Source organism: Zophobas morio, unplaced genomic scaffold (assembly GCF_036711695.1).
Source record: "Zophobas morio isolate AGI-343-1 ecotype UQ-CSIRO unplaced genomic scaffold, CSIRO_AGI_Zmor_V1 ptg000049l, whole genome shotgun sequence".
NCBI lineage: Eukaryota > Metazoa > Arthropoda > Insecta > Coleoptera > Tenebrionidae > Zophobas > Zophobas morio.
In genome coordinates, this window is record NW_026972154.1 from 1,581,525 (window position 1) to 1,606,096 (window position 24,572).

The 24,572-nt window shown below is 35.1% G+C and overlaps 2 protein-coding genes across 2 annotated transcripts in view; both read left to right on the forward strand.

The window, feature by feature from the left end:
- Positions 1-3,701: 3,701 nt before the first annotated feature.
- Positions 3,702-24,572, forward strand: part of LOC135142671 (uncharacterized) — a 30,510-nt gene continuing 9,639 nt past the window's right edge. Inside the window, exon 1 of the mRNA XM_064074416.1 lies at positions 3,702-3,853. The gene's annotated coding sequence lies outside the window, so the exon portion shown is untranslated. The remainder of the gene's footprint in view (positions 3,854-24,572) is intronic.
- Positions 3,860-19,646, forward strand: LOC135142667 (uncharacterized). Its single transcript, XM_064074407.1, has 3 exons — positions 3,860-4,212; positions 11,372-11,437; positions 11,488-19,646. The coding sequence occupies exon 3, from the start codon at positions 11,517-11,519 to the stop codon at positions 19,548-19,550; it is 8,034 nt and encodes a 2,677-aa protein (XP_063930477.1). The 5' UTR covers positions 3,860-4,212; positions 11,372-11,437; positions 11,488-11,516; the 3' UTR covers positions 19,551-19,646.

Consider the following 24,572-nt stretch of genomic DNA (forward strand, 5'->3'; position numbering starts at 1 on the left):
CTCTAAACTGGATAATGATAGTAAATAAATGGGGCTGCAACACTGGCCCCGCTAAGAGATTGTCATTTAAAGTAAGATCATTGGAACTTTTGGCAGAACCATCGAAAACTACTCGGAGTTTCGTGGACGAACTGTTTAAATTTAGTACACAATTATGTGGCAGGTAAAAGGATTTGTCCTGGGTATCAGCAGGTACAAGCTCCATGTGACCCATCTGCAAATACTCCCTCATGAAAGCAATGTACCCCTCATTTAGTTTGTGGTCCCGGAAGCGCTTTCTCTCTACTGATAATAACCGTTTTATTGCAGTCTCTTTGGAATTTCCTAAATTGGGAGGATTATTTGCAAAGGGTAGCCTAACGACAAAGCGCCCGTCTGCCGCCCGTTTAGTAGTGTCATAAAAATGGCCTTCACAAATATCTTTGGAGGAATTTTTTTCATCTGCAGGTGCACTGATCGGTTCTACATTTTCAAGTTCCCAAAATCGAGTAATGCACGTGTCTAAACTAATTTTGTAACAATGAGTACGATTAAATTTGAAATCTCCAATAGGACCTCCTATAAGCCAACCTAACAAGCTATTTTGCAGAACAGGATGATTTTTTCCTAGGCTGATTTTACCGTCTGTTAATAAATTTAAGAAGAGTTCTGCTCCAATTAATACATCTACGGGTCCTGATATGTGAAAAGTTGGGTCAGCAAGTTGCAGATTGTTAGGCAATTTGAAATGATTAGCTTGGAAACTATGACTGGGCAAGTTTTCAGTTATTTTAGGAATTATTAAGCATCTAATATTTGTACGAAAATCTGTGGACTTGCTGCCGATTGCAACTTCTGCAGATTTTGTTAATTTTTATTGACTATTTATCCCTGAAATGGACATATTTATACTGCTAATGTTTAATTTCAATTTTTTACAAAGGCTGTCTGTGATAAAATGGGATTGGCTTCCTATGTCGAGTAAGGCCCGGCATTCTTTAACTATACCGGTAGGACCGGTGACTTGTATTAAGGCCGTCGATAATAAAACATTATTTGAAAGGGCCAAGTGGCACTGAGACGTACCTTCGCCGGGATTATCAACATTATGTTCATCATTATGTGAATCACTAGTATCAGCGTGCTCCATATGCAATAAAGAGTGATGCCTTTTATGGCATTGCCTACAACCTGATGCCGTGCAGTCCTTTGTGAAATGACCCTTCCTAAAGCAGTTAGTACACCGATTCATGGATTTGATATGCTCCAACCTTTCATCGGGATTTAATTTGAGGAAATCTGCACAATTAAAGATGCTATGCATTTTTTCGCAAATGAAACACGGGACTAATTTTTTGCTAATTTGCATCTTTGTAGCCGTATGAAACACACGTTTTTTAAATTGTGAATTGGCGATATGTTTTTGAGTGGGAACAATTTTGAATTCTTTGTTGACTTTATGAATATTTATGGATTCCAATGTTCGGCAACGTTTTTCTAAAAATGAGATTAGGTCTTTGTGAGAAGGTATAATATTAGGTTCGATAGATTCCTCCCAAGCGGTACTAGAAAAATGATCTAACTTGGACGTTATAATATAAATAATTAAATCGCTCCATTGGTCGACGGGACGTTCTAGGCTTTTAGAGTATTTAAGTTAATATTAAGCTGGTCAAGAAAGTCTCGTAAGGATTTAGCTTCGGATTTATTCACATAGGGCAAATTAAAAATATTTTTTAAGTGGTTAGTAATGATAAGTCGCTTGTTTTCGTACCGCTGTTTTAAAATGTTTAAAGCAATAGGATAATTTTGGTTATGTGTTTTTAAGGCTTCTAACGTTTTCTTAGGTTCATCCTCTAAACAGGATTTGAGATAGTGCAATTTTTGTGTATCGGTTAGCGATTCATTGTTATCGATTAAACTGACAAATGTATCGATAAATGAGGCCCATTCGGTATAATTGCCGCTAAATTTGGGTAACTCTATAGTGGGTAATTTTACATTTATGCTGAAAGAATTAGAAGACGCGGACGAACTAGGTAGGTACACCGGCAGCTAAATTAGATTTTTCAAGTAATTCGTCAAATACCTTAGAACTAATGCTTCGTACATTTTTTTCTCTGACATCACTGAATTTGTACTCGACCTCTACATCCGATTCGCCATCGTCTGAGCCATTCGTAACGACTAACGACTCAGTTCCGTAGTGACTGCAAATATTTTTAAGTTCGGTTTTAAGATTTTCTAAATCCAGCAACCGTCGCCGTAATTGGCCAAACTTTTGGTGGTTTGCCGAATCTGATACAAAGTTACGGTGCGCGTTCACTTCCGCAACTATAGCTAAGAATTTGTTTAATGTTATGTCTTGCGATTTAGTCATCTTATTACGGAAAATGCACACGTTAATTAGATGAATTTGGGCCTACCTGATCGTCTCTGGAACTCTTGAATTTTCTGTTGATGCCGTAGCGATGAATGCTGATTGTTGAGACGTGTGGAGACTGAACTCGTAGTTTACCGTATTTCACCGTATTTCACTTATCACTATCACTGTTGTTTTGTCGCTGATCCGGCTCGAAGGACCATGTTTTAGATTGTATAATGATAAGACCAGCGAACTTGTAGGATAAAAGTATATTGACAGTAATAAGTGCATGTATATACAAAAAAGATTTAGAGAATATGTGACCTCACGGTCGAGAAGTATTTGAGTCAGTCACTCTGTGAATATTGAATTCCATTTCCTGGTGGTTCTCACCACCCTTATTTCAAAGTGGGTGGTGGCTCTGGCCCACCCTTGCGGGTGGAGGGGACGGAACAGATGTCCCCGCCAGGAGCGCTAACACAAATATTTGTATTGATTCAGAACGTTAATTTGATTCCATTCAAAGTTAGGCAACTTTGTCGCAGCGTTTTTTCTTTTTTTTCTTGTTAGTGGAGAAAATTTTTGTGTCCTCCTAGGGTCCATCACTTGCACCTGATCTCATTCCATTTTGTTAGACGATCACAGCCAAAACAAAATTTTTGAATTTTTGAATTTTTCCCGGGCTTTCAATTTATTTTCACATATCAATTTAAGGCGGGAAAGAAAAATTGTCTCCCTAAATCCCCCATTTTTATCGCCAATTTTATTGTCTATCTGCTTTTTTTTAATCTGAAATTCGCTCTTTAGTTATCAGTTTAAAGATTTTTACTCCCTTATCTCACACAAAGATATCTATTGTTTTCTTTTGATTAGGTATAATCTGTCAACTGAACTTTGAAATCAATGAAGATAATACAGAAACTGAAGGACCTGTAGTGTATATTTGGTTGCATACTTCGAAGAACAGTTTTGCAACTAGCATTTGATTAGTGGTTAGTTAGCAATTTCGGCGAATCTAATGGTCAAAAATTAAAATTGAAGACGTTATAAATACGTATGACGTCATATAAAAAAATTTTTGGAGTGACTAGGCTTTTCCGACCAATTAAAAAAATCATTATCGCTTTTCTAAATTAATTAGGTGATGTTTTCAGATTTGCTGGATAAAATATTTAATAAATTCAAAAAGGAAAAAATAAAAAGGACGTCGAAGTTTTTAGACCCAAAATCCTACACTGTCTCGCATCGACGAAATTAATGTTAATTTAAGGCTCATCCGGCCGCCTTAGCGCTCCGTGACGTCACGCCGTAGACACAACAACCGAGTCGGCCGACGGCGGCCGACCTTGCTCGCCTAAATCTGGATTCATTCGTGACATGGTGGAAAAACCGAGGTCGCGATGTTGTACGAGAGACGCATTTGTGGGAGAATATTATCTTAACAAATTCCTGGCAAGTGGGGAGTTCGAATTGTGTTTATTTAGATTGATGCGAATAAACCACTGTCAAGTATGTATTAATAGAACCCGAATAACCCAAGAATGAGTCAGTCAAACCAGATTGGTGTGCGAAAGAGGAACACATTCGGCAACCTCGATAAGATAAGACATGACATTTTACCGGCGGTTTCCGGTTCTCGTTTCGTTCGCTGGCGGGGAAATCACCCGATTTCAACCAACGCGGCGCCCGGAGTGCTGATTGGATGACGACTTTCACCGAAAGTGTTTCGTGTGGTGTCGGCTGACGATGGGTGTGCCATAACGGAATTCGGTGGCGGCCCGGTGGTGTTGCTGTTGCGTTGTGAAACAATTAGAAGAGTTTTTGAGTCGTGAGGTGTTGGAAGAAACAAGTGGACGTATTCGATAAATGTAAGTAAAGGTGTGGATGAAAGTTGTGTAATAGTGTTATTACTGCATGGGTTACTTTATGATATGATGCAATTTACTGGAGTGTTGAAAAGGGCGAAGCGATTTTTCGAACTAATTTTACTACTTTACTGATAATAATTAGTTAATGGTGTGACGGAATATATTTATAAAATAGTTTATTGTGTCTTGGAGCTTCAATTAATTGTCGTACCAACATTAAGGGTTTATTTAGAAACATTGTGAAATATGTTGGATGCCCTGTTGAAGGTCAAAGCTAACTAGGATCACAAAAGTTGCGTAAGTATGGGAAACCCAATTTTTAATTCGGAGTTTCGGGGATTATCTGTCTGATAAAATTGTTTGCAATTACTGAAACAAAGTTATCAGTTAATATTTCGTCAACGATCTTATCAAAACGTTTTAGTTTTCATTTTTAATTTTTGTGTGATAATCGCGATAATTTGAAATTGTAAAAAATAAAAATCGACATTGCGTTTTTGAAACGACTTCGTATATTTTCTAGAAATGATGAATAAATTTTAATCGGTCTTCTATTTTGTTTACAAAGTTAATATTAGGGTCTTACCAAAATTTCTAACACAAAATTGTAAAATTTCATTTTACGAATTTGATTAACTACCACCCAGTGAAACAGTGATGTCTAGGATGTAAAACAGTTTTCGTTTTTAATTTTAGATGATTGGATTCGTCGATAGATATCTCACGATGGTCGAGTGTTTAAACAATGTTTTCCCGATCGGTCTGTTAAAGAATTGTAGATAATTAGATTATACATGGAATTGATGCTTAATAAATATTTAAAATTCGTAGATAAGTATAAAACAGCTGCATATATGTCGCATACATTGCATCACATGATAACAATTCAATTTTCAGTTTTTCGGTTACTGAATTTTACGATATTACACTGTTGGGATTTTTGAAATTTTCGATTCTTCAATTTCTCATTTATTCAAATTTTCGATTTTTTGATTTCTCAATTTTCTGATTCTTGAATTTTTCGAAATTTTTGACGTTTCTAAATTTTAGATTTTTTAATTTCTCAATTTCTCGATTAATTGTTTTTTGGTTTTTTGACTTCTCGATTTCGTGTCTTTTCGAGTTTTCAGTTTTCCAATTCCTCAATTTTTCGATTTTTCAGTTTTTGAGTTCTCCAGTTTTTCAATATTTTAATTTTTCAACTTTTAAAATTTTCGATTTTTCGGTTTTTTTGGTGTTTCGATTTTTCGACTTCTCGGTTTAAGATTTTTTGGTTTTTCAATTCTTGGATTTTTAAAATTTTTGGTTTCTTAATTTATCCAGATTTAGATGTTTCGATTTTATGATTGTTCAATTTATCAATTTTTCGATTCATCTATTTTTTCATATTTTCAATTTTTCAATTTTTAGCTTCTCGATTTTTTGATGTTTCGTTTGTCGATGCTTCAATTCCTCAATTTTTCGATTTTTCTGTTTTTCGATTTTTTGATTTTCCAATTTTTCCTTGGTCCGACTTTTCAGTTTTTGGTTTCCAAATTTTTCGTCATTTCAGATTTTTCTGACTTTTCGATTTTCAATTTTTCGAAATTTTTACTTTTCCGTTCTTTAAATTTAGATTTTTTGATTTCTCAATTTTTCGATTTTTAAATTTTCTTCTAGAGTTTTCAGGCTTTCCATTTTTTATTTTTTCGATTTTTTGATTTAACGGTATTTCGACTGTTCAAGTTCTCGATTTTTCGATTTATTTTTCAGTTTTTAAATTTTTTAAATTTTGAAATTTTTCAGTCTTTAAATTTTTCAATTTTTCAGTTTTTAACTTTTCGATTTTGAACTGTTTCGATTTTTCAAGGTTCTATTTTTCGACTTCTCGATTTCTTGATTTTTTGATGCTTCTTTTCTCGATTCTTTAATTTTTCGGATTTAAAATTTTCGATTTTTTAATTTTTGACGATTCTAAAAATATAAAATTTTTGAATTTCTCGATTAATCGTCTTTGTTTCTAGATTATTCAATTTTTCAATTCTCGATTTTCCGGGTTTTCAGTTTTTCAATTCTTCAATTTTTCGATTTTTCACTTGACGCTTTTCGATTTTTTACTTTTAATTTTTTGCATTTTTTTTTATTTTTTGATACTTTGATTTTTCGAATCCTCAGTTTTAGATTTTTCGGTTTTTCAGTTTTTCGATTTTTCAATTTTTCGATTTCTTGATGTATCGAAATTGTTGAATGTTTCAATTTTTTTATTGTTCAATTTATCAATTCTTCGGCAGTTTCAATTTTTCAATGATTCGAATTTTCGGCTTTTCGATCTTTCGATGTTTTGTTTCTCGATGCTTTTCAATTTTTCCATGTTTCGATTTTTTGATTTTCTAATTTTTCCTTGCTTCGATTTTTCCATTTTTGATTTCCAAATTTTTTTCGTCATTTCAGTGTTGGAATTTTTCAATTTCTCGACTTTTAAAATTTCCTAATTTTGAATTTTAGTTTTTTTAGTTTTTAGATTTTTTGATGTTTCGACGTCTCGATTTTTCAATTTTTTGATGTTTTAATTTTGTCGTTTTTTAAATTTTAGATTTTTCGATTTCTGAGTTTTTCGGTTTTTCAGTTTTTCGATTTTAATTTTTTTTTCCATTTTTTAGTCTTACAGTTTTTTAGTTTTTCGATTTCTTGATTTATCGAGATGTCGATGTTTCAATTTTTCGATTATTCAATTTCTCGCGTTTTCGATCTATGGATTCTTTTTAATTTTGCATTTTTCAATTTTTCAATTTCTCAAGGTTTCGATTTTTCGACTTCTCAACTGTTCCACTTTTCGGTTTCCCGATTTTTGATCATTTGATGCTTCGTTTATCGATTCCTCAAGTTTTCAATTTTTTGGAATGTTTCGATTTTTCCATTTCTTGGTTTAGATTTTTCAACATTTTGGCTTTTCAATTTTTCGATGTTCCGACTTATCAATTTTTCGATTTCCCAATTTCTCGTCTTTTCAGTTTTGGAATTTTTATATTTCTCGATTTTCTAGTTTTAGATTTTTCAAGTTTTCTTCATTCTTCGATATAATTCTTCGGTTTTTCAAATTTTCTGTGTTTAAAATTTTGAAATTTTTCGATTTTTCAGTTTTGCGAATCTTCAAATTTCCGATTTTTTAATTTTTGGTTTTTCGATTTCTTGGTTTTTCGAAATTTCAACAAACTTTTCGGTTTCTCAATTTCTCGATTTTTGAATTTTAGATTTTTCATTTCGATTCTTCAATTTTTTGAGAATTTAATTTTTCAGTTTTTTAAATCATATATATTTTTCGAATTTTCGATGTTTCATTTTTTTTAATTTTTCGAATTCTTTAATTTTAGATTTTCCATTTTTTTGATGTTTCGATTTCTCGATCTTTCAATTTTTTAATTTTTCGGTTCATGGATTCTTTTTTAATTTGAATTCTTAAAGTTGTTCCATTTTTTTCGACTTCTCGACTTTTCAGCTTTTCGATTTCTCGATCTTTTAATGCTCCGTTTCTCGATGCTTCAGTTTTTCAATTTTTTCGATGTTTCGATTTTTTCATTTCTCGGTTTTTCGATTTTTCAACATTTCGGCTTTTCGAGTTTTCGATTTTCCAATTTTTCGTCATTTCAATTTTGGAATTTTTCAATTTCTCGTTTTTCTAGTACTTCGATTCACTCTTATCGAATTTTTGGATTTACTGCTTTTCGGTTTTTCAGTTTCCCGATTTTTTAATTCTAGAATTTTCAGTGTTTTGATTTTTTGATGTTTCGATTTTTCAATTTTTCCATTTTTCAATTCTTCGATATATCAATTTTTCGGGTTTTTAAACTTTATATTTCCTAGGTTTTTGGTGTTTCGACTTCTCGGTTTGGATTTTTCGGGTTTTCAAATATTCCATTTTCAAAATTTAGCAATCTCGATTTTTTAGTTTTCCGAGTCTTGAATTTTCGAAATTTCAGCTTTTCGGGTTTTCGATTTTTCAGTTTTTTGATAATTTAATTTTTCAGTTTATTAAATTCCTCATTTTTCGGTTTCTCCATTTTTCGAATTTTTGATCTTTCGATTTCTCGATGTTTCAATTTTTCTAATTTTTAAATTTTAGTTTTCCAGTTTTGTGATGATTCGATTTCTCGATCTTTTGATTTTTCGACTTGTCCGTGTTTGATTTTTCGGTTTCTCAATTTTTCGATTTTAAAAAATTTTGATTTTTCGATTTTTCAATTTTTCGATTTCTTAAATTATCGAGGTTTCGATGTTTCGATTGTTCAATTTCTCCGTTTTTCGATTAATGGATTCTTTTTTCATTTAAATTTTTAAAATTTTTCAGTGTTAATTTTTCGATTTTTCGATTTTGGGTGATTTTGAATTTTCAAATTTTCGATTTTTCGACCTCTCGACTTTTTTCAATCTTTTAATGGTTCAATTTCTCGATTTTTGAATTTTAGGTTTTTCATTTTTCGATTTTATGTTTCTATTTCCCGATTTTTCCATTTTTCGATTCATCAATTTTTCTATATTTTAATTTTTCCGTTCCTTAAATTTTATATTGTTCGAATTTTTAAATCTTAGGTATTCCACTTTTTTGATGTTTCTATTTCTCGATCTTTTAATTTTTCAACTTGTCCATTTTAAATTTTCCAATTTTTCGATTTTTAAAATTTTGAATTTTTTGATTTTTTAGTTACTGATTTCTGGATTTATTGAGTTTTTGATGTTTAGACTTTTCGGTTGTTAAATTTCTGGGTTTTGCGATTTATCGATTTTTTTTTTAATTTTGATTTTTCGATTTTTCGACTTTTCGATTTTTTGCTTCAGGTCTCGATGCTTCAGTTTTTCAAGTTTTTCGATGTTTTGGTAGTCCATTTCTCGGTTTTTCTATTTTTCAACATTTTCAGTTTTTCGATTTTACAATTTATCCTCATTTCAGTTGTGGAATTTTTCAATTCCTCGATTTTTTTAGTTTCTCAATTAGTCAATTTTTCGATGTTTCGTCTTTTTAAAATTTTATAGTTTTCGTTTTCTCGGTTTTCCGACTTCAATTTTTCAATTTCGCGATTTTTAAAATTTTAGATTTTTGAATTTTAGATTTTTCTTTTCGATTTTTCAATTTTTTGCTAGTTTAATTTTTCAGTTTTCTAAATTCTGTTTTTCGATTACTCGATTTTTTGATATTTTCTATTTCAGACTTTTCAGTTTTTCGATTTCAAAATTTTTCGTTATTTCAGTTTTGGAATTTTTCAGTTCATCGAGTTTTTTTAGTTTTTCGAGTCTCAAGTTTTTCGATTTTTCAATATTTCCATTTTTTAAATTTTGTATTTTCCGATTTCTAGAGCTTTCGAATTTTCGGCTTTTCGTTTTTCCGATTTATCAATTTTTCAATTTTTTAATTTTAGGTTTTCAAATTTTTCGGGTTTTTTAAATTTTAGATTTCCTAGTTTTTTGATGTTTCGATTTCTCATTCTTTCAATTTCTCGACTTCTATATATTTTTCAAATTTTTGATTTTTCGATGTTTCGATTTTTCTATTTCTCGGTTTTTCGGTTATTCAGTATTTAGGCTTTTCGATTTTTCGATTTTCCTATTTTCCGGTCTCCCGATTTTTCAATTTTTCGATTTCCCAAATTTTCATGTTTTCAGTATTTGAATTTTTCAATTCCTCGATTTTTTTAGTTTTTCGATTCTTCAGTTTTCCTATTTTTCAATGTTTCGTTTTTTTAAATTTTGGTTTTTGCGGTTTCTCGGGTTTTCCAATTTTCGGTCTTTACGATTTTTCAGTTTCTTAATTTTGGATTTTTCGATTTCTCGGGTTTTCGAATTTTCGGCTTTTCGGCTTTAAGATTTTTCAATTTCTCAATTTTTGTTTCGATTTCTCAATTATTCCATTTTTCAATTTTTCCGTTATTCGATGTCTCTATTTTTTAATATTTCGGATTTTTTAAATTCTAGATTTTCTAGTTTTTTGATGATTTGATTTCTGGATCTTTCGATTTTTCGACGTCTCGATCTCTTGATATTTCGTTTCTCGATGCTTCAGTTTTCCTTTTTTTCAGTATTTGGGCCTTCCGATTTTCCAATTTTTCGGTCTCGATTTTTCAAATTCTCGTTTTCCCAATTTTTCGTGTTTTCAGTTTTGGAATTTTTCAATTCCTTGATTTTTTAGGTTTTTGAATCTTCAATTTTCAAATTTTTAAAAATTTAGACTGTAATTTTGGATTTCCGATTTTTCTCAATATTAAAATTTTTTGATTTTTGAATTTTATAATTTTCTTTCGATAATATAATTAAATTCTTCGATTTTTCCAGTTTTCGATTTTACCCGTTTTCTGTGCTTCCGTATATTTATTTTTCAATTTTCGAATTATGAAATTTTTTATTTTTCAGTTCATTGGTTTTTCAATTTTTCGATTTTACGATTTTTTTATTCGATTTCTTATCAACTCGGTTTTTAGATTTTAAAAATTTTCGACTTCGATTTTTAGATTTCTCGATTTTTCAAGTTTTAGATTTCTCAGTTATGATTCCCATTTTGGAAATTTTTCAACATTTGTTTTTTTTCAATTTTTTGATTTTTTGAAATTTCGATTGTTGAATTTTTCGATTTTTCAATTTTTAAAATGTTTTGATTTCTCGATTTCTCGATTTATCGATATTTGGATGTATCAACTTTTTGATTGTTTGATTTCTCGATATTTCGATTTTTCAATTTCAAAAAATTCTGAAAATATAGTACCTACGTTCATTTTTCACGCCAACAAGGCTTGGTTACTTTTGTCATCAAATTCAAAAATCTTGTAGGGCGCTTTTTTATTCAGACTTGGTGTTTTCATATGGTACGATCCTCAATACATTTAAATATACGAAAACACGGAATATTGCGTTTTTATCGTGAAATACAACATTTTTGACGCAATTAATAGAACTCGGTTTTTAGACCGACATTTTAAATATGGCGGAGTTGATAATTTTTAAACGTGTTGACAAGTGTTCATTAAAAAGCCTTTGTGTTACAAACCATTTTTCTTCGTTTTTAATAAAAAATTTAAAATTGCGAAAATGAGTTTCGAGTTTGCAACAGATTTAGACGTTTTAATAATAGAGTTTTAAAAACCTGATAGTGAGAGTGAAAAACGTTATAAAATAATGCGTTCTATTAAAATTTTAGATTCGTTTCAAAAAAGAAGACGGTGCCCGACACCATTCTCCGCAAAAGTGTGTGTACTCGTCTGAGGTGAGTTTTCAAATAGTGCAAAGCAAAAATTTACAAATCGGAAATTTTAGATCTCGCTAACGAGTGTAATGAAGCGAACATGCAGCGGAACAACATTAAGAAAGCCAAACCCTTGAATGTGTCTTATAAACCGTTCCTCGAAGAAGAAGTCGACAATGAAGAAATTTTGTGGAAATTTATATCCATACAACCCTACAACAGGAAGAATGTGAAGAAAGCGTCAAAGTTTTTGATGAACAGAAGCCAATTTGACTACAAGAAGCAGTACCGCATTTTTAAGAGTCTCGACGAGTTTGTGCGCGAATTCAGCGTTCCTGAAAACGAGGGGCCGCTGTTTATTGTTTTGCCAAAATCGGTAGATCTTTGGGTTGTTTTTTGTCTGGTATGGGAAGATGGTGGTGAAAGCACAGTTTTATACAAGGACTCGTCCGGTGCTTCCGTTCCTCTTGAAGTTGAGAAAACATTGACAAATCTAGTCCCTGACGTGGAATTTATTGTTCACAAGAACCAAGACCACGAAGAAGACGAAGATTTCCTTTATGGACCACTCTGTCTAAGAAACTTGGAAATCTTGTTGAAATTTTTCGAGAAGAAACCACGCGATGTAGCTAACGAGTTTCTTGAAATTTCCTTTTGTAAAGGATCTGACATCAACAAACAAAAATTCGATGCTGCCGTCAGTCTTACTTTCCATTTGTCGAAGAATACCAAATTCAAAGCGTATTTGCAACAGTTCGTGAAGAAGTTGCCAAGAAAACTGGCAAGTGACGTCGCCGACTATCACAAAATTTTGAAAGAAGAGCTCGAGAAAGACGAAAAGGACGTAAACCACGAGAGACTCGAAGAAGCCAGACAAAAATGTCTCCAAGAAGAGGACATCAAGAAATTTTCCGAAGACTTCAAAATCCACGTAGACAAAAAAGCGCAGGAGTATCGACTAGAGGCTGCTGAAGATTTTTCTAAAGAAATGAAACGCATGCGGCAAATTTTTCTCATTCTTCAATCGTGCGAAAATGACGAACGTTTCCCAGAAGCACTAGAAATGGTACACAAACAGCTTGGTGTCGACTACAACGAAATAAAGTCGCTTGGGCAACAAATCACAGAACAAGAAGAAACAAAAGAAGATGATTCTCTCGTCCCTGAAGATATCAGTACCCTTGTCGAAGACATCGCCAAAAATGGTCAACACAACGAAGAAATTCCCTCAGTTGAGTGTACCCCGATGGAAGATTTGTTGCCTCAGATTCACTTTCACATGGACCAAGACGATCCACAACAAGAACAAACTGATCTTAAACCGATACAAGACAAATTGTTACTGGTTAAAACTAAGTACGAAAAGTGGAAAGATAATGGTCTTGAAGCTATCAATAAGTGGGCGAAAAAGAAGAAAGGTCATTTGGGCACTGATGACAACTCTGTTTGTGAAGCAATTGCCGTCATGGATAAAGCTTTCAATTTATTAAAACATGGACGTCGACTTCGTTCAACCCAAATATTGTCAATATTGATTTTTTTCCACGATCGGAAGAATCAAGGCCAATTGTGTCAAATACAAACCGGTGAGGGCAAAACCCTCATCGTTTGTCTATTGGCTGTTATTAAGGCACTCCAAGGTTTGACAGTCGATGTTATAACCAGCAATCCAGTTTTAGCCCAAGATGCTGTCAACGAAAACAAAGATTTTTACGCAGTGTTTGGGTTAACTGTTGCCTGCAATAATTACGGTCAGTCTAAGAAATGCTACACCGCCAATATTCTTTACGGGTCAATCTGTAGCTTCCAGTTTGATTTTTTGACTGATAGTTGTGAAGGAACTAACATGAGACATGGTAGAGGCTTCGGCCAAGTAATTCTAGACGAAGTTGATAGCATGTTGATCGATAATGGAGGACACATTGCCAAACTTGCCTCACCTTACCCAGGAATGGAAAGCCTGAAGTACATCTACATCAAAATCTGGCAAGAGTTACACAAAGCTGAAAAGAGTTATTGCGAAGAAGTCCAAACCAAAATCCAAAACGATTCTCGCACTTGTGGAATTAATAATTTGATGCATGAAGAATCCACCTTTGAAATGGAGAACTACTTAACTGAAAAAATCAAAGCAAGTGATCCCACAAACATTGCTTTGATTCCGTTCCATTTGAGGAACTACGCAAGAAGTAAAATAGACGTCCTGATTACAAACGCTCTTCACGCCAAGTACCACTGTCACGAACATCAACAATATCGCCTCATTGTTAACGACGAAGGCGAAAGGGTCATAGCACCGGTGGACTACCTAAACACTGGTGTCACCATGAATAACACAGTCTGGTGCAACGGCTTACACCAATTCGTGCAACTCAAACACAACCTTCACCTAACTTCAGAAAGCTTGACCAGCAGCTTCATTTCCAACATCGGCTACATCAAGAAATACCAAGACAAAAACATCTTTGGAATGACCGGCACTTTGGGCTCTCAAGCAGAGCAACAACTACTCTCGAAAGTCTACAACGTGAACTACGCAAAAATCCCCACTTACAAAAAGAAGGTCTTCGAAGAATATCCCATGGTGGTTGTCGACGACGACAAATGGGTTGATCGAATCATCGCAGAAGTCTTGAAAAAAATCAACAACGAAAGAGCGGTTCTAGTAATCTGCGAAACAGAAGAAGATCTTCTCAGCCTCAACCAGCAACTTACCACCATACAGAAGATCCGAGTTTACGCAAACGAAGATAACGCGAAAGAACCAGAAGAACTGGTGAAAATCGGAGACATCATTTTAGCCACAAACATAGCAGGACGCGGAACTAACTTCCGAACAGAAGAAGATTTGGAATTGAAAGGGGGTCTACACGTGTGCGTCGGTTTTCTCCCATGCAACCTACGAGTAGAAGAGCAAGCTTTTGGTAGAACGTCTCGCCAAGGGAACAAAGGTTCAGCTCAAATCATCGTCCGTCAAAGCGGAATCGAACACTTGAACATAGAAGAAGTTCGTCCTGGGGACGACGAAATCAAGCGAATGAGAGACTTCTGGGAATCTGCAAGATTGGAAGAAATCAAAAACGTTCTCGTGAAAGAACTGATGTTCAAAGATCAACTCTTCGGTCTCTTTTTAAAATTCTATAGTGACCAAAGACGAAGTAAGCGAAAGAAACAGGAAAGGTTTGTTCTTGACGATTTGAAGGAGTTTTGGGCTTTTTGGTTGGAGAAGAAAGACTTCAAAGTTGAAGAAATAGAAAAGACAAGTGCACAAGCTGAATTTGACAAGTTTCGTGAAGACGCAAAGCACATCATTGGTGGAAGGATTTGCCATAATCCGTATTATTGTCTAGGTTTAGCGGAGTACCATTTGAGGAACGATGACCGAAAGGAAGCTTCTCAGGTGTTACAGCAGGCCATCGAAATGAGTGACGACAAAAACTTGAATTTATTGGCAGGAGCGTATTTGAAACTTTTTCACATTGCTATACTCGACGGTCGACAAATAATGTACAGATTTAAGAAAGCCGTAGGAAATTTGTTTTTCATCACGGTGAATGAGAATACGAAATATAAAACTGACGCAATTAGATATTTGGAAAAAGCTGGACAAGCTATCGACAATGAAATAAATTATATCAATACTTGTTTAATGAGCGAAGACAACAGTTTCTGTGCAGAAGAAGCGTTAGAAGACAATGAAGATGAGAATTTGTTTTTGAAGCACATGTGTTCTCGCCTTAGTTGCTTGAAACTACATAAGGGCAACGTTGAGAGTTTAATAGAACAAATTAATCAGCTGTCTGCAGTGGCGATCCAAGGTAAAAGTCCAACAGCGGAAGAACAGTTTCAAGACGTTTTTAAAAGCTCGGAGTTGAATGAAGTAATCACTAGCCACGAACTTCATGAAGTACAGTCTATAGGAATTGATACTCTTTATGCTTTAAGAGAAGTACACGATGTTCCACCAACTGTCATTCGTGCAGCTCAGATACAAATTGGTGCTGGAATTGCAGCCCTGACCACTGGACTCGTCTTCCTTCCAGTCTTCCCCATAATGAGTCCAATCGCTGCAACCTTAATTTCAGAAGGCCTCTTAGACATCATATTTGAAATACTATCACAAGGCTATCAAGAATTCGACAGACAGGCTTTCATGAAGTCCAAATTTATCTCCTATGGCATATCTATTCTCACTTTCGGCTTGAGTGCCGCTTTGCAGTCCAAAGTGATCCTAGACAAAGCCATCGAATATTGTCAAAGATTGTCAAAATTCTTACGTGGAAGCACCCGTTTCAAAAGCATATGTGAACGCTTGGCTAAAGTTGTTGACAAGATACAAAAGTACTTCGAGAAGCTTCGTTTGGCTGCTGAACTGAAAAACTTAACCAAAGCTCAACAGTTAACCAAATTGAAAGAATTGAGTTGCACCAATCCAGAGCTATTCGCAAAACTTGACTGTGGTGCTAAACTGGAAAAGCTACAAGCACTGGAAAAACTGGGGAAGCTTCAGGTATCACGAGTCGAACTACTTTTGGACTTCACGATGAAAACCGGCACGAAAATCGTGAAGCACCCTGCTCTTTACAACAACGTTGTAAAACCCATAGAAAATCAAGTTTTTGAGAAGTTGTTTAATGGAATTATGAAAGAACTACGAAACTCGGTTAATAAGAACAACGATTTACGCTTGAAACTTATCACATCACCAAGACATGACATAGACAAGGCAGTAGAGAAACTGTTAAACGAGACGGAGTTTAAGACTGTAGTGGGCACAATTTACTCAAAACTTTCAGAAAAGTTTGATGTTGTGCCTTTCAACCAAATTTTATCTTCAGCTGAGGCAATCACCAATTTGCAGACTTTTCTGAACTACGCTGACAACTTTGCTTCGAATCTTGAGAAGCTTTTGGACTATGGTGGAACTGCAAACAACAACGTCGACCAAATTATTGAAGAAGTGTGCAGGAGAGTGGCTGCAAAAATTATCGCTTTCTTGAAGGAGTGCTACAACAACGTCAAAAAGGTCGTTTCTACCGCAAGAAAGCTGCGTTTCAATAAAGAACTGATCATTTCAGCTGCGGAAAATTTCGTGATGGAACAAATGTCGGCAAAAATCCTCGACAAACTCCGATTCGAGATGAAGAGAGCCTTGAAGGAGTCGATTAAAGGCCGTTCAGAGTTGATGGAGAAACTTCGGACGACAGAGCAGGCGGCAATCTTTGCTGTGCTCGATCAGTTGCAAAGGGACCATGGAATTGCACAGTTCCAGATCGCGTTTGCCGTTTTAAAGTCGTTGGAAATCGTGCCTGTAGGTCGGGTTGTTAGTTCTGGATTCAGTGTCACCATCTGTACCTACAAGTTTGTTAAATGTAGTAGTAAGTTTGCAGCAGATCTGGAAGCAGCTCTCAGAGGTGGCTGTTGCGACAACAAAGTAGCAGATATTATTGAAATGATTTCATCAAAGATGGTGGATTTTCTTTTGCCTTTGCTGGAGAAAGTCATCGCAGGGACCATAGACTTAGTTTCCGCGATTCGGAGTATGGACAATTTTCGTATTGAAGATATTGTCGACAATTTGCCCACCATTGCTGCGAACATGGTCGATGTTTTAATGTACGAATTTCGAGGAAAGTTTTTCCAACTTGTAACAAAGATGCTCATTTCTGGGTGTAAGAAATTGGCAAGTTTGGTGGAGAAGCTTCGAACAACGCCTTTAGACCAAATTAATACTACAGTGAGCGAAATTCTAAGTAATGACACTGTTAAGATTCTACAATTATTCTACGAACTGTACGAAACACTCGAAGGTATGTCAAAAACAAAGCTACTGAGTGGAAGTCTAGAAACAATTTTTAAAATGTCAGGGGTTTCTGTGTACATCGGCCAGTTTGCGCTCTCTCTGGAAAAACGTCTACAAGGTGGAAACGAAAACAACAACACCGATGAAATTATTGAAGATATTTGTTCAAAACTAATGAAATCAGTCGAACCTCTCCTGGAACAGCTGTTTTTCCAACGAAACAATACAGGTGTGACTGTGAGCACTTCTGATAAATTTTCGAGAATAATCAATCTTGTCTGGAACTTGCTCCAACCGAAGATAATCGAAGCATTCAAAAGAAATCTTCGCAGATCTATAAGAAAACGTGGAATATTAATGGAAAAACTTCGTACATCTTACTACAATGTTATCAAAAAAGAATTCAACGATGTTTTGAAGAAAAGTTTGTTTGAAAGACTTCTGACAAAGCTTGTTCCGGAAGTATTAGTCTCTTTCCAGAGAGAATTCGGTAAGTCTGGTGTTGCAATCCTGAGCTTGAGTTTTGACATCAGTATCCACTTGAACGACTTAAGAAATTATCAAGATACTTTTGCCCAAGCTCTCGAAAATGTCCTCACTGGTGGCTCACATAACAACGACGTTGACACCATTATCGATGAAATCGAGTCCGAAATCATGAAAATCGTCACGCCTTTGCTGCAGAAGATTTACGAAAACACTAAAAACATCATCGGTGTTGTACAAGAAGATAATTCAACCAACTTTGATGATGCGCCCATAGATACGGAGAAAATTAAAAACATTTTGATAACGGAAATTGAAGAATCGCTTGCCAACGAACTCGTGAAATTTTTCGAGAATTCCTTGAGAAAAAAACTAAATGCTAACGAATCTTTGAAGGATAAACTGCGCACAAATCCCTCCGACGAAATCGTAGCAATTGTGGATATAGTAATGAATACCGAAAGAAACAAAATTTTGGCGTTCCTTCAGCAACTTTGTCAAAGCCTGCAAAGTGGTACACACGACTTCCGAATGTTATTTACCGCAATTCAAGCGGGCCTCGACTTAACACATTTTATTTTGTACGTTGACAAGTTTGTGTTTGAACTTGAAACTCGTCTCCATCTTGGAAATGAAAATAACAACTTCGAAGATATCATTTTCGACGTTTGTATGGCGATGTCTAAATTCGTTGGACCTCTAATAAAAGAAGTTTTAAATAGCGGCACGAACTTTGCTCGACAGAAAAACAAGAGCTTGAAAAGTCTACCAGAAGTGTTAGACATAACGAAGAAGTTTTTGTGGAAGAAAATTTCCGATAGGATTTTAGAGGAGTTTAAGCAGCGTTTGAACATTTCCATTAAGAATCGCAAACCGTTAATGCTCAAACTTCAAACTACGAACAGAAAATTCATAGTGGAAGCTGTTAGAAAGCTTCTGGCGAAAGGGCTACTCGAAAGACTGTTTAGGAAACTCGTGCCACAATGTCTAAATTTGCTGGAAGATGAAATGGGCAAATCGGTGGTCGTGTTGGTGTCTTCCAGTTTTCAACTTACACTTGACTTGAATGACATCTTCAACTACGTCAACAATTTTGCGGCCCAACTTGATTATGGCTTGAAAGGAGGGAGTTGTAATAACGATGTTGGCGAAATGATCGTCGAAGTCGAGTTTAATGTTGTAATGAAGGTCTCTCCTTTGTTGGAAAACATCTACCAACAACTATCACACTTCAAATCTGCGGTTTTTGGAGAAGTAGAGGACTTCACTGACATTAATGCTACTTTGACCACAACCGTGGACATAGTGATCAGAGAAATTTGTATCTCGGTTATAGACCAAATGGTAAAAATGATCATCCAAGCGCTGAAAAACTTCTTGGAGCAAAGTTCATCTCTAGAAAACAAACTTCGAACAGCAACAATGGTCGATATTAATGCAGTAGTTGCAAACATTTTGGCGGAAGATGGAATCAAAACAAAAGTACGTGGTTTCACGAACAAAATTCTTGAACAAGTGCATACTGGCTTAGATGAATCAGCTACGAATTTTCTAACCCAAGGGATCGCTGATCTGGCAAACATTGTTCCTCTTATAAATAATTTTGCGTCTAAACTTGAGGAACGTCTTTCCACTGGAGAAGAAAACAACGATATTGACGAAGTAGTAGGAGAAATTTGTTTGGATGTTGCAATTGCGATTCGTGATTGCTTGAAAAATGTTTATGAAAATATGGCGGATGTTGTGGGTAATATAGAAACAGTGAAGAAGAAAAAGAAGATGTTTGTAGAAGAGTTGGAGAAACAATTGTCTTGCCTGAAAACTAGGCTGAAATCATATTTGTAAATCTTAAGTTTTTTTGTATTTTGCTTTTCATGACATTTGATAAACAGTTTTTATGTAATTAAGGTTACACATATTAAATGTTTTTACGCTTTTAAACTTTGTGTTTTTTTTTGTCAATTTTTAAAATTCTTATTTGGTGCAATTCTTGCCTCTTGTATTGTAATGGTAGTCTCCAGGTTTTATTTTGAAATAGAATCTTTAGTAATTGATTCTTACAAGCCTCTGTCTCAAGATTACTTGTCAACAGAAATAACTTATTGAAAGTGAAATTCCAGGATTAAACCGGATACACTCAGTAGTATTAAAAATCAAAAGAGAAATTTGACTCTTTTGATTTTTAATACTACTGAGTGTATCCGGTTTAATCCTGGAATTTCACTTTCAATAAGTTATTTCTGTTGACAAGTAATCTTGAGACAGAGGCTTGTAAGAATCAATTACTAAAGATTCTATTTCAAAATAAAACCTGGGGACTATGGATATATGGAACAACGTTGCTTGAGGAAGGCCTGAATTTGGAGGAAGGAAATGCGGAACAAGCGAAAATCAAATTTAATAATGCGAAGTCCTTGTTTCAACAGGCGATAGAGTTGGTCGATTGTGAAGAAACCTAGATGAAGCTGCATCTTGTCGAATTGAATATCAGAAATAGCAAGTTTAACAAAGCTGTGAAGTTTGACAATGAAGCTTCTTCATTTCAAGATCAAGAACAATATAAAGAAGCTTTGAATAAATACCACGCAGCTTTGGGTAAATATAGTGAAGCCAAGGAAGACTATGGGGAAGGTGTCAGACACAAGGAAGAATAGTCTGCAAATTCCATGAAAATCGTACTCGTAGATATGAACAGCTCGAGAGAGTTGAAGATGCTGTGAATGGTATTAATAGTACAGAGATAATACAAGATCAAATTAGTGAACTCAGAGTAGATAACAGAATAAAAGAGACAGTGGAAGGTGAAAAGAAAGAAGCTTAATCTAAGTTACAAAATATATTTATTCAACGTTAAAGTGAGAGCTATTGTAGAATTTATGGTAGCAGGAAGTATTGTAATAAATCTCACCAACTTAGCTTGTCGTAGATCTGTTTTCTGAATTTTTCTTTAATAGTATATATTTTTGATAAAAACTTTATTGTTGTAATCCGGTTTTGCCAATATTAAATTCTTATTTTGTTCTTGCCTTCCTTCTTAGATGATGTATTTTTGATAAGAACTTTTACTGTAATTCAGCTTTGCAAATTTTAAATGTTCTTCCAATTTTAAAATTTGTTACTTGAGAAGCGTAAGCAATGGAATATCCTCAGCAGCACTTTGAACGACGTCACGTCAACATTTTGCTTGGTAAAGACTATTAAATTTACAAAAATAGCATGGTCCTGTACTTGTGATTTATGAATCCGTCTTGAAATCTGCACAATATTTGCTACGTGTTTCACGTAACCGATATCCCCGCGCATATGCGAAACAAGTAGGTAATGATTAATGCGTTGAAATTGAGCCTTCTGAGCTCTGCGGGCTTGGGGTTTGCCAACTTTTTTTTCAACTTAATCGTTTAACTTCAAGTTTGAGGGAAGTTCTATCTAAATAATTTTAGACTAATTCTATTTTAGTATACAAAATTCGTGTTTCCTGAGATTTTTGCCTTTTTTTTAGAGGCAGCATGTTGGTATAGTGCCAAAAGTGTAATGGTGGTCCGCATGTTTTGTTTTTAAACAAGATTCTGTACATCTTCCTCTGCAACTATAAGCATTTGACATTTCTAGAGGAAGTTTAAAAACTAAATCTTAACAATAACAACTTCGAAGTGGAGCTCTAGAATTAACGTTCACAAAGTTTTTATCCTTCCAGTTTCCACAAAAATGGGCACCACGTCCTCGACCATCAAAATCGTCAACGACACCAGCACCGACATCGTCAACACTTCTGTATCCGGCTTAGACAGTTTCGACTTTGTGGACACAAATCATCCAAGCAACAAACTAAACGGCTTATCCATAAATGCCAAAGGATCAGTTGAACGTATCGTAGACCTCTACACACCTGCAAGCCATTGTCCTGTGACTGTCACGTTAACTTTCAAAGACAAATCCGAAGACACTTTCCGCATAGATCTAAAATATGCTGAGGGATGTTGCGCACGATTCGACCATAGCAGAAGATCACACAAAATGTCATACAGACTTGACAATAAGAAGATCATTGTTACGATCGAAAATACTGCCGAACAAAACAAGAACGAAGAAGCTGAAGAGTCATTGAGGGGAGCTAGACAGGCGATGAGGCGGCGGTTGTATGACCAAGCTCTTGACCATCTTAGTCACGCTAAGAATTTAGCAAGTAAAGCTGATATAGTTAGGGAAATCAGGAGTGAAGAAAGTGAGGTTTATAGTTCGTATGGAGACAGTATGTTCGAAGAAGGTTTATTTATGGAAAGAACAGAACGCTTCCAAGCAGCAGAGGGTAAATTTTCGAGGGCGAAGTCTTTCTTCCAACGATCGTTGGAGTTGGTGTATAGTGGAGAGACACAGGCGAAAATACGTCTTTCCGAATTGAAGATAAGTGGAAACAGATGTACCAATACGGCTACGGAACTAGAAAATGAAGCTTTTGTGATGATTGCGAACGAAGAATATGAAACAGCGTTGGACAAGTACGAGGCAGCGTTGCGCAAATATAAAGAAGCTAAAAGAAAATTTGAGGAAGGTGGAAGATATAGTTATGTATATTTTTCAGATTCTGTTGAAGCTATAGAAGAACGAATCGAACAAGTTGACGGTTTTATAGAACGCACTAGAGAAGAGAAACAAAATGAAGAAGCCAAAGAATTGTTGCGGGAAGCTAAGAGAGCAAAGTCGCAACATTTGTACGATTTTGCTCTTGACTGTCTTGATCGTGCTAAAACCTTGGCAGTTCGATCCCATACAAAAGACGATATTAAAAATGAGGAAAGCCGAGTTTGTAGTTTATATGGGGAGACAATGTTTGAAGAAGGTTTGCATTACGAACAAAGAGAACACTCAGAAATGGCCCAACAAAAATTTGACAGAGCAGAGTCCTTGCTTCGACGATCATTGAGATTGGAAAACAGTAGAGAAACTCGACAGAAGTTGCGTTTGGTCGAATTGAAAATTAATGGTAATAAGGGTTTGAGGCAAGCAATGGAGTTACAAAATCAAGCCTGGGAGATGAGCGAGAACAAACAATATGAAAAGGCTTTGAATGTTTACCTTGCTAGCCTCACCATGTACAAAGAAGTTAAAGAAAAATATTTAGAAGGTGCTAGGTATCGACAACAGTACTTCTCTAATTCCATAAACATCGTAAACGAACAGATTAAACAAATAGAGGCCACTATCAAAAAGACTACACAACAGCAACAGAATGAACAAGCTAAAGCATTGATGAAGAAAGTCAAAGAAGCAATGAAGCAACGATTATACAATTTAGCGCTTCAACACCTTGAGGGTGCCAAAAGATTAGCAAATCAGTCGGATACACTTGAGAACATTAAGAACGAGGAAAGTCGGATTTTTAGTTTGTACGGGGTGACGCTGTTCGAAGAAGGTTTGGACTGGGAACAGAAAGAACATTCAGAAATGGCGGAAAGTAAATTTGCCAAAGCAGAATCTTTGTTTCGACGATCGCTGAGGTTGGTGAACAGTAGTGAAACTCGACAGAAGTTGCGTCTGGTCGAGTTGAAAATTAATGGCTGTAAGGGTTTAAGCCAAGGTGTAACGTTAGAAAATCAAGCTGTGGTGATGAGCAACGACAAAGAATATGAATTGGCGTTGAATAAGTATCATGCGGCTCTCACCATATACCAAGAGGTTAGAAACAAGTATTTGGAAGGTGCCAAAAATCGCAAAAGCTATTTCTCCAATTCCTTAAGTGCTGTAAATAAAAAAATCGAACAAGTAGAAGCCGCAATCGAAAACACTACAAAACAACAACACAATGAAGAAGCGAAAGCATTGATAAAGGAAGCTAAAAAAGCGACGAAGCAACAGTTGTATGACTTTGCGCTTGAACATCTTAAGGGTGCTAAAAGTTTAGCAAATCAACCGGATACACTTACGACGATCAAAAATGAAGAAAGTAAAGTTTGTAACTTGTATGGTATATCGGTGTTTGAAGAGGGTTTGAAGTTAGAGACGGAAGGACACTCAGAACGAGCACAAAGTAAATTTAAAAGAGCAAAAACTTTTTTTCAAAGAGCAGCGAAATTGGTGAGCAATAAAGAGCTTCAGCAGAATTTGCAACTCATCGATTTGAAGCTTGGCGGAATCAGAAGTTTCGCCGAAGCTGTCACATTAAAAGACGAAGGTGCTGAAATGGTTAAAAAGGAAGATTATGACTCTGCGTTGGATAAGTATGTTTTAGCTTTAGCTAAATGTAAAGGAGCTAAAGAAAAATATATGGAAGGTGCCGGTTGGCGAAAAGAATATTTCTCTAATTCTGTAGAACTGATAAATAAGCAAATTAAACAAATTACAATTACCATTAGAAACACTGAAGCACAGATGCGGGATGCAAACGCCAAAGAACTTATACAAAAAGCTAAAACAGCAAGAAGTCAAAATTTCTATGACGTCGCTCTCAAACATCTGAGTCAAGCTAAAGTATCGGCAAATCAAACTCATACGATTACCAGTATAAGAAAAGAAGAAAGTAAGGTTTGTCGTTTGTATGGGACAATGTTGTTCGAGGAAGGTCTGGATTCGGAGAAAGAAGGAAATGTGGAACAAGCAAAAATAAGATTTCATAAGGCGAAATCCGTGTTACAGCGGGGGATGAAATTGATTGATTGTGAAGAAACAAAGAAGAAGCTACGTCTTGTCGAATTGAAGATCAGTGGAGATAAGAAATTTAACAAAGCTGTGGAGTTTGACAACGAAGCTTCCTTATGTCAAGATGATGAACAGTATAAGGAGGCTTTAGATCAATACGACGCCGCTTTGGGTAAATATAAAGAAGCTAAAGAAGACTACGTGGAAGGTGCCAAACACGAGGAAGAATATTTT

Bases quoted from the DNA above. Each gene is read 5' to 3' on its own strand.
- LOC135142667 (XM_064074407.1), top strand. From the start codon at position 11,517: ATGCAGCGGAACAACATTAAGAAAGCCAAACCCTTGAATGTGTCTTAT.